Here is a 20022-nt window from a genome sequence, read left to right as displayed (position 1 = left end):
AACTGTAGCTCCCCAGTGTCGGCAGCACTCATGCAGCCCCAGACCATGACACCCCCACCACCATGCTTGACTGTAGGCAAGACACACTTGACTTTGTACTCCTCACCTGGTTGCTGCCACACACGCTTGACACCCTCTGAATCAAATAAGTTTATCTTGGTCTCATCAGACCAGAGGACATGGTTCCAGTAATCCATGTCCTTAGTCTGCTTGTCTTCAGCAAACTGTTTGCGGGCTTTCTTGTGCATCATCTTTAGAAGAGGCTTCCTTCTGGGATGACAGCTATGCAGACCAATTTGATGCAGTGTGTGGCGTATGGTCTGAGCACTGACAGGCTGACCCCCCACCCCTTCAACCTCTGCAGCAATGCTGGCAGCACTCATACGTCTATTTCCCAAAGACAACCTCTGGATATGACGCTGAGCATGTGCACTCAACTTCTTTGGTCGATCATGGCGAGGCGTGTTCTGAGTGGAACCTGTCCTGTTAAACCGCTGTATGGTCTTGGCCGCCATGCTGCAGCTCAGTGTCAGGGTCTTGGCAATCTTCTTATATTCTAGGCCATCTTTATGTAGAGCAACAATTCTTTTTTTCAGATCCTCAGAGAGTTCTTTGCCATGAGGTGCCATGTTGAACTTCCAGTGACCAGTATGAGGGAGTGCGAGAGTGATGACACCAAATTTAACACACCTGCTCCCCATTCACACCTGAGACCTTGTAACACTGACAAGTCACATGACACCGGGAAGGGAAATGGCTAATCGGGCCCAATTTGGACATTTTCACTTAGGGGTGTACTCACTTTTGTTGCCAGCGGTTTAGACATTAATGGCTGTGTGTTGAGTTATTTTGAGGGGACAGCAAATTTACACTGTTACACAAGCTGTAGACTCACTACTTTACATTGTAACAAAGTGTCATTTCTTCAGTGTTGTCACATGAAAAGATATAATCAAATATTTACAAAAATGTGAGGGGTGTACTCACTTTTGTGAGATGCTGTATTTATATATGTCTGCACACACACACAGCCACTAAGTAGCAACAATACAAAGACTTAAATACTCTGGAATGTCTTCGGTATCTACTCATTGGTTAAAAATGTTTTTCTTGAATCCACAATTCTAAGGTAAATTCAGCACAGTTATTGACCCACCTTATCTCAATAGGTTTTCTGTATTGGCTTTGACTCGTCTTGGCCTTATTTGCATTTGTACTTGTATTTGCATCAGTCTCGCTAAATATGGTCTGGATCTCAGGTGATCCATTGGCGCTTTGCATGACAGGTGAAGTGACCTGGTGCATCAGTTTCACTTTTCCACGTAACACAGAAGAAACAGAACTGTGTAAAAGCACAGACTAAAAACGAAATTGTTATTAGTTATTGATCGACTTACTTTGCCGAGTTTCTCAGCTGTCAGAGATGAGCGCGAGCCTGAGTGAGCAGTATGAGGAGAAGGTGCGCCCGTACATCGACCTGATCGACTCTCTGCGCCCGCTCGGTGTGGAGAAGGACCTCGCGCTTCCAGCCATCGCCGTGATCGGAGACCAGAGCTCGGGGAAGAGCTCGGTGCTGGAGGCGCTGTCCGGAGTCGCTCTGCCCCGCGGGGGAGGTGAGACACCATGGGTCAACTTATTAATCATGTGGGTTTTTACAAAAACATAAAAACAAACCCAAAAAAATTTTTTTTCTTCTTATTCTTCTTCCTCTTATTATTATTATTATTATTGATAATATTTTACATTTTTGATCCGATTATAATTATTAGTTTCATTTCTTTCGTGAAATTGCATCCAAAGTGCATTCGAGTGCACTCATTTTACTGTCGCTCAAGAAAACTAACTTAAATGACTAAAAAAAGAATTTTAAAAAAGCAGTGATAATTTCCATTTTTGTCTAAATTAAAAGAACAAGAACAAAAAAAGCCAAATAACATTATAATTACACCCACAACTTTTACCTGTAATGATGTTAAACTCTAACGTAATAATAATTTTATTAAACTTATACTATTTAATATAATGTGAAATATGTATGACATTTCTGTAAATGAATTCAGGAAGTAGGCTCGTGATATCAGAGAATGAAAGTACTTTGCAGATCATTTTTTTTTGCAGGAAAAGGACATTTGCGTTAGTGTACGTGTAAATTGTGACAGAATTCAGAAGAATTGTAGTGAATGTCAAATCCAAAACCAACTTTACTACGGTGACTGCATTCTCTGCGACTGTAGTGATCGATGTCACTTACAAATATAAACACGCCCCATAGTAGGCCTATACTCCCACCCCCGACACTAACTGTCTCTGTGTCTCTGTGAAGCGTCATACAAACTCAAAGGGATTTGCGAATCTGTTTGAATATTGGCACACTACGTACGATTCCAAGGAAGTGACGTAGCAAATGGGGTAATTGCTGTTGCTACAGTATTTCTGACAGGGTCATAACTCGTAATACACAACTACAAGTGAAATGCAACTGCAAGTGGACTTTGCGTGGCATTTGAAATTTGCCGGACATTGCACATTCACGTATACGAAAACGCGGTAATATGCGATTTGCACTTTCGTTTTTGCTTGAATTCTGTCGCAATTTACGTGTCCACAAGTAGGAAACACAACTGCAAATCCAATTTGCGTTTAATTTTGAAAATTGTCCGCAAGGTACTTCCATTTCAATGGAATTTACAAACCCGATCAAACCTAATTTACATACAGTAGTGCACATGCTCACAGGACCGATCGGACCACTTCAGGGACATCAACAGAGTCTTAACGGAGCCGAAACTTTAATACGGATAAAGTTACGTTCACATACGTGAAATTTGAATTTCAGGTTTAATCTATTTCAAACGCATTTATTCATCTTCATTTTATTTTCACTCTCATAGCAAGTATCACTATCAAGTATTATGTCCACAGTTATGTTAGCCTAATGTAATGTTCATTACCAATAGAAACTTAATAGTCAATAGTAACATAGAGAGATATGTAATGATTGTAAAGTCTTTATATTTAACATTATTTATACTGAAACTTTCTGAACATACAGCAAGTCGCTACGTACGACATATGTATCAGAATGGTATCAAATGTTTTTAAAAAAAATTATAAATGTCAGAGAGAAGAGTATTCGACTTTTTTACGGTTGAATTCTCTGCCGTTAATCACGAAGGTATCGTGACACGATGTCCACTTGAGCTCAAGATGAAGAAGAGCAGACAGAAGGACTTCTGGCATGGAAAGATCAAGTACAAGGACATTGAGAGAGACATTACAGATCCAGCAGATGTGGAGAGATCGATTAGAAAAGGTAAATAAAGAAATGACTATCAAGTCTCTGACATTTTAGACACAGTATGGCCAAATATTTGGTTTGTTTTCACTCTATCAGTGAATGTCACGCTGTCAAATCTTGTAATGACACTTATACAGTCAAATTAGTGGACAGGAACTAACTGTTTATTTGTTATTATTATTATTAAGCTTACAACAAAATCAAGCAAATTTCAATGAGTACTTACTTAAGTCCTAAGTCGACTAATGTTGAATACAAGCAAGCTTTGTGTCACGAACCTCGAATCGGCATGGAAGCAGAAGCGGACGGCAGGTGTAGAGCGTGGTATCGGGAAGTTCAAGAAACGTAGTCGTAAGACAGGCAATGGTCAAGCGATCGGACGAACAACACAAATGGGGTCAGGCAGAGAACGTAGTCGAAACCGGAAACAAGGGTCGAGGATAATGAGAAGACTAACTAACTAGATTAGCTTGGTAACGCAGAGAAACGAGTTGACTGAACGTATACTTCGCATTGACTCTAGGTGAAAGACATCCCTAAGTACTAGCGGTGAGAGTGTGTGTGTGTGATTGGTGCCAGGTGTGTCTGATCAGAACTGCGGGGATGGTGAGCGCATGCGTGCATGAGAAGTGAGTGTTGCATCTTGGGAAATTGAGTTCTGATCTGACTGAGCTGTGACAGAACCCCCCCCCCCAAAGGGCTCACTCTGGGAGCCGAGTTCTTTCTTGGCCTCCCCCGGGGTCATAGACCTGGGGGATCAGGATAAGTTGCGTGAAAGTCTTTAGTAAGCTGTGGATCCAGTATGTCCTGCTCGGGAACCCAGCATTGTTCCTCAGGTCCATAACCCTCCCACTCAACCAAATACTCCAGCTTGCCTCTCCTGTGTCTAGATTTGATGATTTTCTTGACACGGTAAGCCGGTTGTCCATCAATTTCCAGAGGGGTCGGAGGAGTTTCAGATGGTACTTCTGTAGCTAATGGACCGTTGACAACAGGTTTGAGACGTAATACGTGGAATGAGGGGGAGATGCGGCTGTGTCGTGGCAGTTCCAGACGGTAAGTGACTTCATTGATTCGCTTGAGGATCTTGAATGGTCCAGTGTATCTTGGCGTTAGTTTTTTACAGCTATGAGGTTGTCTTAAGATCTTGGTAGACAACCACACCCTATCGCCTGGTTGGTAATTAGGGTGTTCGTTGCGGTGGCGATCTGCTTTGCGCTTGTATGTGTCTGTGGTCTCTTTCAGGCATCGGTGGGTGTCAGCCCAGACACGCTCACTACGTTCAAACCATTGGTCAACTGCAGGAGCTGCGGTGGGAGTCGCGTTCCATGGGAACAGTGGCGGTTGGTAACCTAGTACGCACTGGAAAGGAGTGAGATTGGTAGCCGAATGACGTAGTGAATTTTGGGCGTACTCGGCCCATGGCAGAAACTTGCTCCAATCCTCGGGGTTATTGGCACAGAAAGTACGGAGGAATTGCCCTAATTCCTGATTGATTCGTTCAACTTGTCCGTTGGCTTGTGGGTGATATCTGGAAGTGAGATTCACTGTTACTCCCATCTTAGTCATGAAGTTGGACCACACTCTGGAAGTAAACTGCGGGCCCCTGTCACAGATAATCTCCTCCGGAATGCCAAAATATCTAAAAACATGCTGGAATAGAAGTTCAGCTGTCACGAAGGTGGTGGGGAGAGCGGGTAATGGAATAAAACGTACGGACTTGGAATACCGGTCCACTGTGACTAGAACTGTGGTATTTCCTTGGGATCTTGGTAAATCCGTTACAAAGTCAACTGATATGTGTGACCATGGGCGTTCGAGTATGGGTAAGGGCTTGAGCCTCTGAGCTGGGAGGGTCCGAGGTACCTTATTCTGTGCGCAAGATGAACAGGATGCCACCACCTTGTGTATATCTCCCTCCATATTGGACCACCAGTACTTCTCTTTTAGGAGATGGTGTGTGCGCTGTGCCCCTGGATGCCCTGTACCGGGTATCGTGTGCGCCCAGATGATGAGTTCTTGACGGTACTCTTCAGGTACAAAAAGTTTGTTCGGGGGACATTTTACGGGTACTCGCAACTGGGGAATCTCCTCTAGTTCCACTCTAGCGCATTGATGATACATGAGGGATGGATGATATACTCCTCGTGCTCGTTGACACGTTCTGTGTGGTCGAGACGAGACAGGGCATCAGCTTTTATGTTCTTGGACCCTGGTCTGTATGATAACGTGAAGTGAAACCTGGTGAAGAACAGGGCCCATCGGGCATGGCGGGGTGTGAGTCTCTTTGCAGTGCGAATATACTCCAGGTTCTTATGGTCTGTGAAGATGACAAAGGGATGTGTAGCCCCTTCTAACCAGTGTCTCCACTCCTCCAGCGCTAACTTAACTGCCAAGAGTTCACGATTTCCCACATCGTAGTTTCTCTCAGAGGGGGAAAGCTTTCGTGAGAAGAATGCCACTGGATGGAGCTTTGGCCTCTCTCCGAACCACTGGGATAAAATGGCTCCTACCCCGGTCTCTGACACGTCCACCTCCACTATAAACGGTTTAGATGGGTCCGGATGTTTGATGATGGGTGCAGTAGTGAAGGCTTTCTTGAGCTTGTCGAAGGCGGTTTGGGCGGTTGGATTCCATGACAGACGTTTGGGTTTCCCCTTTAGCAGGGACATTAGGGGGTTGGCGATGGCACTGAAATTCCTAATAAACCTTCTGTAGAAGTTTGCAAACCCCAGAAACCTCTGTAGTTCCTTGATCGTCATGGGTGTGGGCCAGTTTACTACTGCCTGGACCTTTTCTTGGTCCATGGAGATCCCTTCGGGGCTGATGATGTATCCCAGAAACGCAATGGTGGTTCTATGAAATTCGCATTTCTCAGGTTTAACATATAACTGATGATGGAGCAGTTGTTGTAGAACTTGGCGGACGTGGTGAACATGTTCCTCCCGGGAGTTAGAATATATTAGAATGTCATCTGTGTAGATGATCACATGGTGTCCCAGCATATCACATAACACGTCGTTATTTAGACATTGGAAGACCGAGGGAGCGTTAGAAAGCCCATACGGCATGACCTGATACTCATAGTGACCTGAAGATGTGTTGAACCCAGTCTTCCATTCATCTCCTTCTCGAATCCGGACCAAGTTGTATGCACTGTGTAAGTCCAGTTTCGTGAAGATGGTGGCAGTGCGTAGTTGTTCCAGAGCGGCTGGTACTAGAGGTAGTGGGTAACGGTACTTGATGCAACACCGGTTTAGTCCTCTGTAATCGATGCATGGTCGTAAACCTCCTCCCTTCTTCTCTATGAAGAAAAACCCAGCTGATGCTGGAGAAGTAGATGGTCGTACATAACCTTGGTGCAATGCTTCCTGAATGTACTCCTCCATGGCTTTTTGTTCAGTTACTGTTAATGGATAGACTCTCCCTCGCGGTGGTGTAGTGCCTGGAAGCAAATCGATTGCGCAGTCGTAATCTCGATGAGGAGGTAGTCCACTAGCCTTCTTTTTACTGAATACTTCAATGAGGTCGTGGTAAACACTGGGGATCAGAACGTTGTCCGCCTTGTCAGGGCTCTCAACGGATGTGGATGCTAAGGTGATCACAGGGACTCGGAGACAGTGATTGATGCAGTGAGCTGACCAGTGAGTGATCTCCCTTTGATTCCATGAAATTTGTGGGTTGTGATGTTCGAGCCAAGGAAGACCGAGAACCACTGGATGCCGGGCCGTCACAATGACATGGAATGTAATTTTTTCCTGATGAAGAGCGCTGGTGCGGAGGTTAATAGGGTCGGTGCAGTGGGTGATTAAACCATCTCCAATGGGGGCTCCATCAATGGCTTGGACACGGCGGGGGGTGCTGAGAGGACGAACGGTGATGTTGTATTGGTGTATGGTCTCTTGGTCGATGAAATTCCCCGCCGCTCCAGAGTCGATCAGCGCCTCTAAAATACAGGAAATGCCTGAGTATTCTAATATAACTGGTAATACAAATGCAGACTGAATTGAGTACTGGGCAATGGGTTCTAAACTCACTCCTGACTGAGGTTGTTTGGGAGTTTTGGTTTCCCCTCAGGTAGAGCACTGTTTGAGAGGGCATTGTTGCACAAAGTGGCTCTTCTCACCGCAGTAGAAACAATAATGTTCACGGCGCCGTCGTTCTCTCTCCTGCATGCTCACCCGAGTCTGTCCCAGCTGCATGGGTTCACCAGGGCTCTCAGAAGCTGGTACTTCCGCCTTGCTGTGTATGGAGCAGTGGCTCCGTAGTAGACAATCCAGGCGTATAGCTAAGTTAATGAGTGAGTCGAGAGTCAGCTGATTATTACGACACGCCAGCTCCGTTACGATGTCGGCATTTAATCCCCGGCGAAACATAGTCTTTAGAGCGGGTTGATTCCATCCACTCCTAGTGGCCACAGTACGAAATTCAAGAGCGTAATCCGCCACACAATGTGATCCCTGCGTCAAGGATAATAATTCCTCCCCAGTCTCCCGGTTGTCTGGAGAATGATCGAATACAGTGTGGAAACGTGATGTCAGCTGATCATATGTGCTGATGACGTTCCCTTCCTGTTCCCATTCCGCTGTGGCCCAGAGGAGAGCTCTCCCGGTTAAGAGTTCCATGAAGTGGATTATTTTCCGATTCTCCGTCATGTCTGGGTACGTTGAAAAAAACAGGGAGCACTGGAGTAAAAAACCTCGGCAGTGTGCCGGATCTCCGTCATACCTCTCCGGCGCTGGAGTGGGAGGTAAGCGTGTGGTCGGTGCCGTAGAAAACTGCGCGGTTTGGTTTAGCCGAGCTACCTGCTCAGTCAGGCTTGCGAGACGGTGATCATGGTCACTAATCATCCGGCTATGTCCCTCGATGGCTTGCGGCCAACGGGGATCTCCCGCTGCTTCCATTGGAAGGCGAAGTATTCTGTCACGAACCTCGAATCGGCACGGAAGCAGAAGCGGACAGGAGGTGTAGAGCGTGGTATCGGGAAGTTCCAGAAACGTAGTCATAAGACAGGCAATGGTCAAGCGATCGGACGAACAACACAAACGGGGTCAGGCAGAGAGCGTAGTCGAAACCGGAAACAAGGGTCGAGGATAACGAGAAGACTAACTAACTAGATCGGCTTGGTAACACAGAGAAACGAGTTGACAGAACGTATACTTCGCATTGACTCTAGGTGAATGACATCCCTAAGTACTAGCGGTGAGAGTGTGTGTGTGTGATTGGTGCCAGGTGTGTCTGATCAGAACTGTGGGGATGGTGAGCGCATGCATGCATGAGAAGTGAGTGTTGCATCTTGGGAAATTGAGTTCTGATCTGACTGAGCTGTGACACTTTGCTACTTTTTTGACATGTAATGAAGCTACACAAAGTCCTCTCTAATGCTGAAGAGGAGGAGGTAAAATTCTTTTACAAATAAAAACTTGAACAAAATGAAATGAAAATGTGTGATTGTATTATGACTATTCTGTCCCATTGCCGTGTTGTGTTGTGTTTGCCAGCTAGCTTTGTTTGGGCACATTCTTTAACATTAGTAGTCTAATGTGATTAGCGTCTTTCTCAAATTTTATCAAGCCAACATTGTTTGGACTTATTCCTAAACATTCGCTATCTAATTAGGTTGCTGTTTTGTTAGCTAGCTAGCTTTGCTTAATTATGTATTTTACCTAGCTGACTTATTTTTGTTTTAATTATTACTGTCTCATGTGCATGTTCTTCTTTTAGCTCAGAATGAAATAGCTGGAGCCTTGGGCATGAGCGACGAGCTCATCAGCCTGGAGGTGACATCGACCAATGCTCCCGACCTCACGTTCATCGATCTGCCTGGTATTGTCCAAGTGCCAGTCAAAGGCCAACCGGAGGACATTGGAGAACAGGTCAATTGCTTTTAAGGATTATTTAAATGGATCGTATTTGTTATGTGGTATACTGATTAAATATGACATTGTAAACTCTGATAAAATATCAAATGAAGCATTTTGAAATGTATCAGTGCATGTGTGACTTTTTCAGATTAAGAGCCTGATGAAAAAGTTCATCACAAAACAAGACACCATCATCTTGGTGGTGGTGCCGTGTAACGTGGACATCACCACTACTGAAGCGCTGAAGATGGCTCAGAAAATCGATCTAACTGGTGAAAGAACAATTGGTCTGTATTTTTAATATATAGTGAATTGCAAAACTTGTGACTGTAACACTTCTCAGGGAAAAGTATAGCAGTTTTATTTCCCTGTGCATAGGTCAATGCACATGCTTACACGCAGCTCTGTGCAGCTCAGCACTCGCTCTCGCGTAGCTCTAGTCTCAACCCTCTTTATCCTTACTGAACAGAACACTCATTAGCCAAATTTCGCACAGGTCTGGGATCCTTACCGCTCACCTTCCGCAGCTCTGCTCTCCATTCCTCTCGGCCATGCCCAACGCTTCCACAGTGATGTTTTAACACGTACACAAGATATCTTCCATAAAAATTTTGCATGTGTGTTCATAACAGGCATCCTAACAAAGCCCGACCTGGTGGACAAAGGCAAGGAGGATGAGGTGGTGTCCGTCATCAATAACGACATCATTTTCCTCACTAAAGGCTATATGGTCGTCAGGTGCCGAGGACAGCAGGAGGTCGTGGACCGCATCTCTCTGTACGAAGCCATCAAGAAGGAGAAGGACTTCTTTATAGAACACCCACATTTCAGGTAGACATTTTGATCTCAGGGAAGATATGTCTTGTGAATTTTCCAGAATTTGCCATTGGTATCTTTAAATGCGCAGTATGTAGAATTTCAATTTTAATATAAGAATATTAACCATGTTATCTAGTACTAGTGGTCCTAATCATATTAATCTATAAAAAAAAATGGTTGCTGTTGAAAAAAAACCTCAGTGAGATGAATGAAAAAACGCGATTTTCACAGGATGCCGTATAAAGAAGGAAAAGCCACCATTGCCAAGCTGGCTGAGAAACTCACACTCGAACTTGTCCTTCACATCAAGGTAAAGCTAGATTGTATGGTACATAAATGTCCCTGCTCATAGTAAAATACTTGCTGGTAGTAAAATGTGGCTGTGTGTGTGTGTGTTTTAGAAATTTCTGCCACAACTGAAGGAGCAAATCCAGCTGATGTTGGCTGAAACTCAGACTGAACTGGATCGCTACAACTCTGGGCCTCCTACAGATCCAGAACAACGGATCTGCTTCCTGACTGATGTGAGTTGTACACAAAAACAAAATAATGACTAACAGCGAAGATCCTGAAATTTGGAATAATGTCATTTAACACGTCCTTGGAAAGTCATTTCCTGGTTATTGTTTCCTTGGTAACTAGTATATCCAGAGTTTTCCACTATGCACTCGATGTACTGCTGCAAATATTACCTAATATACCCAGAGTTTAATTTGAGCAGCTCTGAAATGTATCGCACCTTAAAAGGTGAGAGTCTAAGAGAGCAAGCGGCAGCAGGTTGTTGTTGAAGCAGTTTGGAGACCGGAATGAAAGGAAAACACGAAGGGCCTAGCTATTGTAGATCAACTCATCACTTCATCACTTGGCATCACTTCATTTCCCTCACATTCTTTCTTTCATCCCTTCTGTGGCTGATGAATAAATGATTACACACACACATACACTATATATATATATATTGTAGGGAGTTAGCTCGGGGGAAGGGCAGAGCACAGACCCACAAGAGACAGATTGCAGTCACAATGGGTGTTTTTATTTATCTTAGTGTGAGCTGTCCGTCGTGAGGGGGCGAGGGTGTGTGAGTGCGTGGGGTTTCGTGGGGGTGTGGCTGTCGTGTGACCTTCTCGAGGGCGTGTCGGGGTTCCCGAGACGAGGGCGTGGGTCTCCCGTGCCGTCATCCACCGGTGCGTGCGATCTCACCACCCGGCGGTCTCATCCGCGCTCGCACCTTCGGGGAGAGAAGGAGAGAGAGAGAGAGAGAGAGAGAGAGAGAGAGAGAGAGAGAGAGAGAGAGAGAGAGAGATTAGTGGTCGGAGTGAATCAATCCTGCCGTCGTGCTCAATGTTAGCGCGCCTGTATGCCGCTGAAGAGCTCGCACGGAGTCTGTCTCTTCGCCGTCGTTTCCTCTTCTCTCGTACGGCAGGAAGCGCGTCCTTTTATCCTCCTCCTTTGTCGCCTGAGTGGTGGAATTTTCCCGACGAATTCCACAATTGCCGGCCGGTGTAGCGTCAGCGGTCCCGCCCCACCATGACGGTCCTTCCGGCTGATGGCGTGTTTGGCCCGAGGCTGTCCGCTTCGTGCCGGTGCGGCAGTTGGGGAAGGAGCGACTTTCTTATTATGCGCGCCGGCTGTCGGTCCATCGCGACAGTACCCCCCCCTCAGCTCCGAGCCTACTGCCGCTTGGTGGTGGGCCCAGAGTGCATCTCGTCGCGAGAGCCCATCTGCGTTACCATGTTGGGCCCCCGCCCGGTGCTTAACCTGGAACGAGAAATCTTGTAAGGCGAGAAACCAGCGTGTTACCCGGGCGTTTGTGTCTTTGGCTTTGGCCATCCACTGCAGGGGGGCGTGGTCCGTTACAAGGACGAAGTGCCGGCCAGCCAGGTAGTACCGCAGCTCCTCGATGGCCCACTTTATTGCCAGGGCATCTCGCTCGACGGCTGCGTATTTCTTCTCAGCAGGGGACAACTTCCGGCTGATATAGAGGACCGGGTGTTCTTCCCTGTCGAAGATTTGCGAGAGGACTGCGCCAAGCCCGGTCTCGGACGCATCAGTGTGCACGGTGAATGGGAGGTCGAAGTCCGGATTGCGCAGTACCGGCGCGCTGGTGAGGGCCCCTTTCAGGGCTTGGAAGGCCCTCTCTGCGTCGGCTGACCACCTGACCCGGTCTGGCTGGCCCTTCTTGGTGAGATCTGAGAGGGGGGGAAGCTACAGCAGAGAAGTTAGGCACGAATCTCCGGTAGTACCCCGCCAACCCCAAGAAGGCACGTACCTGTTTCTTTGATGTTGGTCGAGGGTAGTCCTTTACGGCCTCGATTTTCTTCGTCTGTGGTTTCAGCATTCCCCGGCCGATGTGGTATCCCAGGTACTGGGCCTCAGTCAGCCCTAGGTGGCACTTCTTGGGGTTGGCCGTAAGGCCGGCCTCCCGGAGCGCCTTCAGGACCTCCCTGAGATGGAACAGGTGGTCGGCCCATGTGGAGGAGTGGATGACTACGTCGTCCAGGTAGGCAGCTGCAAACATGCGGTGGGGCCGCAGGAGGATGTCCATCAACCGCTGGAATGTGGCGGGTGCCCCGTGTAGCCCAAAGGGGAGAACCCGGTACTGCCAGTGGCCGGTGGCCGTGCTAAAGGCCGTCTTGGGTCTGGCCTCCGGCGCTAGCGCAACTTGCCAGTAGCCCTTGGTCAGGTCCAAGGTAGATATGAACCGGGCCCTCCCCAGCCTCTCGACGAGGTCGTCCACTCTGGGGAGGGGGTAGCTGTCGAACTCCGACACCTGGTTCAGCCTCCGGAAGTCGTTGCACAGCCGCATGCTCCCGTCCGGCTTCGGCACGACGACGACGGGGCTGGACCAGGGGCTGCTGGACTCCTCTATGATGTGGTCCCGTAGCATCCGACTAATTTCCTCCTCAATGGCTTTGCGTCGGGCCTCTGGGACACGGTAGGGCCTTTGTCTCACCACTACGCCGGGAGGAGTTTTGATCTCGTGCTGGACCAGCTGGGTCATCCCCGGGGAGGCCGAAAACACATCCGAGAACTGGTCTATCAGCTCAGTGAGCTCCTGTCTCTGGGCGGGGGTGAGGTCCTCCCCTACACCGACCAAGGTACGCTTGCCATGGTCCAAGTCCGCCGACACTACTGGGGCCGGTTCTACCCACTTCTTCAGCAGGTTCACGTGGTAGAGCTTCTCCTCCGCGCGCTTATCGGGCTGTTGCAGGCGGTAGTTGACCGGGCCCCGGCGTTCGAGGACTGTATATGGGACTTGCCACCGGGCCAGGAACTTACAGGCGCTGCTGGGCACTAACAGTTTGTTTTTTCCTTTTTTTTTTATTTCTCTCTCAGAGTTTTTTCTTTTTTTTTTTTTTTTGGTGCTTGTTTGTAGGCGAGTCTGTACTCTATGCCCGCATCCTCCACCAGTGTAGGGAGTTAGCTCAGGGGAAGGGCAGAGCACAGACCCACAAGAGACAGATTGCAGTCACAATGGGTGTTTTTATTTATCTTAGTGTGAGCTGTCCGTCGTGAGGGGGCGAGGGTGTGTGAGTGCGTGGGGTTTCGTGGGGGTGTGGCTGTCGTGTGACCTTCTCGAGGGCGTGTCGGGGTTCCCGAGATGAGGGCGTGGGTCTCCTGTGCCGTCATCCACCGGTGCATGCGATCTCACCACCCGGCGGTCTCGTCCGCGCTCGCACCTTCGGGGAGAGAAGGAGAGAGAGAGAGAGATTAGCGGTCGGAGTGAATCAATCCTGCCGTCGTGCTCAATGTTAGTGCGCCTGTATGCCGCTGAAGAGCTCGCACGGAGTCTGTCTCTTCGCCGTCATTTCCTCTTCTCTCGTACGGCCGGAAGCGCGTCCTTTTATCCTCCTCCTTCGTCGCCTGAGTGGTGGAATTTTCCCGACGAATTCCCCAATCGCCGGCCGGTGTAGCGTCAACGGTCCCGCCCCACCGTGACGGTCCTTCCGGCTGATGGTGTGTTTGGCCCGAGGCTGTCCGCTTCGTGCCGGTGCGGCAGTTGGGGAAGGAGCGACTTTCTTATTATGCGCGCCGGCTGTCGGTCCGTCGCGACAATATATAAACAAAACTTATCTTTACATTATCTGACTTTGGATCTTCTGACATACTGATTATTCCTTTCATCCCTGGAAAGGAACCCAATTGATTTCCTGCTCACAGACCTACAAAGATGAAAAATGCCGTAGTTGGGTTTGGCAAATTCAATTCACTTTTATTTGTATAGCGCTTTTAACACTGGACATTGGCTCAAAGCAGCTTTACAGAAATATATAAACACACGATAGAGATCTTAAGTGTGAATTTATCCCTATTGAGTGAGTCGGTAGCGACGGTGGTGAGGAAAAACTCCCTAAGATGATATGAGGAAGAAACCTTGAGAGGAACCAGACTCAGAAGGCAACCCGTCTTCATCTGGGTAAGAGCAGATAGTATGAAAGTAATAAAAAGTTCATTATGGTTTTAACATGAAGTCTGTTTGTTGAACTAGTCCACTGTTCACCAAAAGAGACCTGAGTGTAAAACTGCATGTGGTAATCGCAGTCCCAAGGCCATCACAGCAACCGTAGTCCCAGCAACCACAACGAGAATGTCCATGTAGAATTGAGGTCCAAAACCATTTCCATTGTACTTCAAGCAGTATCATCCTCAGCAAGACTGTAGCCTCCAGTTGATGAGAGCTCCATCCAGACCTAGGGCATCAAGATGGATCAGGCAGGTCCGGAGAGCAGAAAGTGTCAGGATCACTAGCTTCTCCATAATATCATGTGTGGCTCGACCATCAATTCTGTTTTCCTTTATATCTGCTTTCATTTTACATTATAGCTTTACGAACCTTCTGGCTAATGTTGACGTTGAGCTAAAATCAGGAGACATTCATAAACGATCTACAAAATAATCCCATATTTAACTCTGCCCAAACAGCAAATGAATGGTATAGAGCACAGGTCTCCAATCTGATCTGCAAACGGCCGGTGTGGTTGTAGGTTCTCATTCCAACAAAGCAGGAACCACACTTCACTAAAACGCTACCGTATTACACTGAGTGCATCTGAGTTTTTATTCTTTTTTAAAAAATCAGTCTGACTACAGGCATTTGTTTGTTTAATAGAAAATAACAGCATTCACTCAGGATGCCATCAACATAACAATTGGAGAGGAGACGAAGAGCGTGCCACATGTCAACATCTACTCCACTCTGAGGAGAGAGTTTAATGACTGGAAGACGGATCTAGACAAAAGAGGAAAGACATGTGAGTGACATGTGGTGTGATGATATATCTCTGTGTCTGTATATCAAGGGCGTTACAGATGTTGGGTACCTGAAATATTGCAATAAAAAAATTTACTAATTTATTTCCCGCAGGTATTACCTACGGTATGACTTTGCACATTTGAAAACCTTTCACCAAGCATCTATATTTCAACATAATCTTTGTTTCATTTAAATAGGAATTTTCTGGGAAAAAAAATCTTATCTAAACTGAGAAGCTAGTCAGAGTTGTAGGAAATTGTATATTTACATATTTATAAGTCATAGATGAAGAATAATGAAGCCATATCTTCTGTTATAAATCTGTTAAAAGTGTTCTTGTACAGTAGGAGTGTCCACTCTTATTTTACAAACACATGAGTGGGGATGGGATGTAGGATGGACCACATTGAAGGTTATGTCGTTTACCTTTACCCTGAACCTTTACTTTGGTGGCGGAGGGGATTTTTAGTTGAGAAGGAAGTGAAGGAGTATGAAGAAAAATACAGAGGCAGAGAACTCCCAGGATTCATCAACTACAAGACCTTCGAGATTATACTGAAGGACCAGATCAAACAGCTGGAGAAACCTGCCATCAGGAGAATGAAGGAAATCTCAGGTAAATGGCATATAAGAACTCATTTGAAGATAAATGTATGGAGTCATTTCGCAGGCTTTGTATTCTGTCTGTGCATGTAAGGTAATAAATATGGAAAATATCACGATTTACTACTACATCATATTTCCACAGATTCCATATCAATTTCCCTTCCACATTCTGCTTTGCCTTTTGTGTATATTGAGATTTATTTATGTATGTATGTATTTATTTATTTATTTTAGATTTCATTAGGAACAAGTTCATCAAGCTGGCTCAAACCAACTTTCTGGACTTCCCGAATCTCCTCAAAATGACAAAAGTAGGTCCTCATATTTACACAAACTTTACAGACACGTTTGAAACTCTGTCTACATTTGCTGGACTGTGAACACCAAATGACAATATATGATAAACATTAAGCAAAAGGTCTAGCACGGTGGTTCTTAACCGGGTCTGGGGCATTTGTGGAGAGTTCGTGGGGGGTGCAAATTTTTTTTTAGAATTAACACACATCCCCGTGACCCTGAAGGAAGGACAAGTGGTATAGAAGATGGATGGATGGATGGATTAACATACATGGCATCATTTGGGTCCTCGGTGTATTTTATTGCTTTTCAAATAGAATGTGTATAAATGGAAAAACTCCACTTTCTCCCTCCTTCTGTATTTTCTTTTTGCTGGGGAGATTAGCCTGCCTTTTATCTAGCTGTCAGTGCAGACCAGTGTTGCCAACTTAACGACTTTTCAGACCCTTTTAGAGCCTTTTTTTGAAGGGGAAAAAAAGCGCCTAGCAACTTTTTGGACAAGTCTTAGTAACTTTCCAAATATCACCAGTACTGTCCTGCAAGCACGAGGTCCTGCTTTCCCGCTGCACTCACACCTCTCTCTGCGTCTGCTCTATTCAGTGAGGGACTGAGAGCCGGAGATTTAACAATGTCATGGATAACGAGATGTGCCCTTCCTCCACATTTACTTAATTCTTATGTGAATGTTTTTAGAATGCAAGACGAATGGAATACAACATGTTTTACATGTAAAATAGTCCACGTTATTACATCCTAGTTCTCTTGTTCAAAGTAGTTATAGTGTTCAGAAACATTTTTGATCATTCATGTTCCATACCTGTCTGTTATTTAGTTTTATAAAAGTCATAAAATTATTTTTTTTAAATCATAAAAGTTATGAAAAATAATATAAAAAATACAAAAACAAAAAAAATCTATCTATCAATCAAAAACAGATTTTATATATATATATATATATATATATATATATATATATATATATATATGGGCATGCCACATGATAGGGAAGGCTGGGGGGGGGGAGGGGGCATTAGTTACAAAAGGTTGAGAACCGGTGGTCTAGAACAATAACCACCATGCTGTCAGGGAATATCATGTTCAAGCATGTCATGGTGAGATGGTCCTTTGTTCCTCCAGACCAAGATCGAGAACATAAAGCAGCTGAAGGAGTCCGAGGCTGAATCGATGCTGAAGACTCAGTTTAACATGGAGCTGATGATCTATACTCAGGATAGTGTCTACACTAACACCCTGAACATGCTGAAGCACATGGAGGAAGAAGAAGAGAGACAATCTCATGGCGTGGCTCGCCCTCCTTGCAATAGTTTGTACAATCGCTCAGACACTGAAGCCATTCTGGAGGAACTGACGCACTACCTCAAGTCTTACTACAGCGTAAGTGGTTATTGTCAATCGTTCATTTCCTGGTGTTACTGATGATATTTCTGATTATTTGCAATGTTATCATGTTCAACCACAGTAAGAGGGCATAACCATGATGGACACTACTCTGAAATCCTCATTTCAAGGCGTAATATCTGCTTTGATTTTTGACAGATTATTGTAGTTCACGAACATATAATGTGAACACTCCTTTAGCCATAACACACCACTTATACCTGCGTATTGACTTTTTTGAGAGGAGTTGGAGTTCTCTTGGCATTTGCACTTGGACTTAAAAGATGGGTTTTCTCACATACACATACATTGCAGCACAATGAAATTCTTTTCTTTGCATATGCCAGGTTGTTAGGAAGCTAGGACCAGACATGAGCAAATAGGGGTTTAAGGGCCTTGCTCAAGGGCCCAACAGTGGCAGCTTGGCAGCGCTGGGGCTTGAACCCTTGGCTTTCTGATCAGTACCCCAGAGCCTTAACCGTTGAGCCAAGTAATACCTTATTTTAGAAAACAGCCTAATCACTGGCGCAATGTACAAATGATGCCCACTAGTTGAAGTTAAGACGTGGCCTCGAAAAGGATTTGATGGTTTTCGGTCTCGAATTGATGTGGCTTTCCTTTCTTTTGAACTCGATCTTGGCTTGGCCTGGATCCCCTCCCCCCCAAAAACTCTGTCATGACTCGACCTCGGCTGGCCCTGGTCTTGGAATTGGACGGTCTTGACTACAATATTATTTGAGACAGACTTCCATTACTTGTTGCTTACTTTAGCCTTATCGCTCCAGTTCAAAAAATGAAATGTCAAACACAACATGCACGCCTTATCTTGATTGACTCTGTTTGAGGTAAATTTTTCTTAATTAAATATGTGTTTAGATTGCGAGTAACCGTCTGGCTGACCAGGTGCCGCTGGTGATCAAGTACAAGGTGCTTCAGGAGTCAGTGGCGCAGCTGCAGAGAGAAATGCTACAGCTCATGCAGAATTATAACATTAATGATCTGTTGGAAGAAGATTATGACATCAACATCAAACACAACAACCTAAAAAGCTGCCAGAAACGTCTGACAGAGGCCCTCGTCAAACTGGTCTTGTTTTAAATTTCAAATTTATAGTCAATTATGGTTTACGCAAAAATGTATAACTTTCTATTACTTTAGGAAATGCAGATAGTAATGATAATAATAATTGATATATTTACTTTTAGATGATTAGTTCATATAGCTACTTAAAAAGTTTTACATTTTTTGTTTGTTGCACAATATTTAAAGAAACGTTATCGAAATATCTGTTAATTTGATTTCTTACTTTGCTGTGTTGAGTCTGTGACAAAGTTATCCTAGATGTACTTTTTTTTGTTTCGGGACTGTTTTCTGCTTCTTATACTTGCTGGGAGAATGATTTTATTATTTCTTTTTCACTTGGATTGATAATGATTAATTAGAAATAAACTTTCATAAAATCTAGATTGGACCTCATTGGAAGTTTTACTTGTTTTTCTGTCTTAATCCCACACACATTATGCTGGTGGGTGGTGATATATTAAACATACCATGTCAGGATTGTGTACGTGGAGTTTGTATGTTCCCCCCGTGCTTCGAGGGTTTCCTCCAGGTACTACAGCGTCCTCCTCCAGTCCAAAGACATGTACTGTAGGCTGATTGCCATCTCTAAAATATGTGTCCATAGTATGTGAATGTGTGTTGGAACCCCATCCAAGGTGTCCCCTGCCTTGTGCCCAAAGTCCCCTGGGATATACTCCAGGCTCCCCGCAACCCCATCTTTGCTCTACTTGGTCTCATATTTTGTTACAATAAAACTCTACAGAAGTGACAACGAAGCATGATCAGAGATCAAACATTACAGTAAAATAAATGTTGTCTGAAAATGAAAAAGTCCATTATGTTGCCTACACTAACTACCTCGATATTATATTTATTATATATTCTTATTTGGATGCTTTGTGCCCATTAGCTTGATTTCAATTTTATTATCAATTTAATACTCACTGATTCCACTAACGTTCCATTAAACACAATCAATGGCCAACAGCTCCATCTAGTGTTTAATAGAGACAGTGATTTTTGTGTAATAAGTTCTACAATGTTCATTTAAAGGTGCGTTAGGCAAGATTTCTCAACATTTGTCAAGATTCGATCTTTAACAGTGATAAAGTGCACTATATAACACTAAAAAACATGAAAAATTAATCTCTTAATGATTTATGAGAATGGTCACGAGGGTGTGGAGTGAAGGGGTGCGAGGGCGTGTTTATGAAATGGCTAACAGGATAACCATGTAAACACAAACAGGACTTCTGAAGACCCCTTAGGTCACAGCTTAAACCATTGTGTGTGTGTGTGTGTGTGTGTGTGTGTGTCATCACACACACATCTACATATTTTCCATCTTTTTCACAATATTGGTAAGGGGAAAAAGCGGCCATTGCACCTTTAACATACGACTGACAATGTAAAAACGAAAAACA

At 45.1% G+C, this 20022-nt stretch overlaps 2 protein-coding genes across 2 annotated transcripts in view; both read left to right on the top strand.

The window, feature by feature from the left end:
• The window catches only part of LOC128623031 (zinc finger protein 850-like), a 207434-nt gene that overhangs the window by 171179 nt on the left and 16233 nt on the right, over window positions 1–20022 (top strand).
• Window positions 1360–19245, top strand: LOC128623026 (interferon-induced GTP-binding protein Mx1-like). Its single transcript, XM_053649869.1, has 12 exons — window positions 1360–1613; window positions 3176–3313; window positions 9023–9174; window positions 9311–9449; window positions 9795–9993; window positions 10213–10291; window positions 10383–10505; window positions 15092–15233; window positions 15705–15851; window positions 16076–16152; window positions 17276–17533; window positions 18413–19245. The coding sequence occupies exons 1-12, from the start codon at window positions 1424–1426 to the stop codon at window positions 18632–18634; spliced, it is 1866 nt and encodes a 621-aa protein (XP_053505844.1). The 5' UTR covers window positions 1360–1423; the 3' UTR covers window positions 18635–19245.

The sequence above is a fragment of the Ictalurus furcatus genome, chromosome 19 (genome assembly GCF_023375685.1).
Source record: "Ictalurus furcatus strain D&B chromosome 19, Billie_1.0, whole genome shotgun sequence".
Taxonomy (NCBI): domain Eukaryota; kingdom Metazoa; phylum Chordata; class Actinopteri; order Siluriformes; family Ictaluridae; genus Ictalurus; species Ictalurus furcatus.
This window is presented reverse-complemented; position numbering and strand designations above follow the sequence as displayed.

Bases quoted from the DNA above. Each gene is read 5' to 3' on its own strand.
- LOC128623026 (XM_053649869.1), top strand. From the start codon at position 1,424: ATGAGCGCGAGCCTGAGTGAGCAGTATGAGGAGAAGGTGCGCCCGTAC. The intron at 9,175-9,310 runs GTCAATTGCTTT...TGACTTTTTCAG, and splicing joins CGGAGGACATTGGAGAACAG to ATTAAGAGCCTGATGAAAAA. The intron at 17,534-18,412 runs GTAAGTGGTTAT...ATATGTGTTTAG, and splicing joins ACCTCAAGTCTTACTACAGC to ATTGCGAGTAACCGTCTGGC.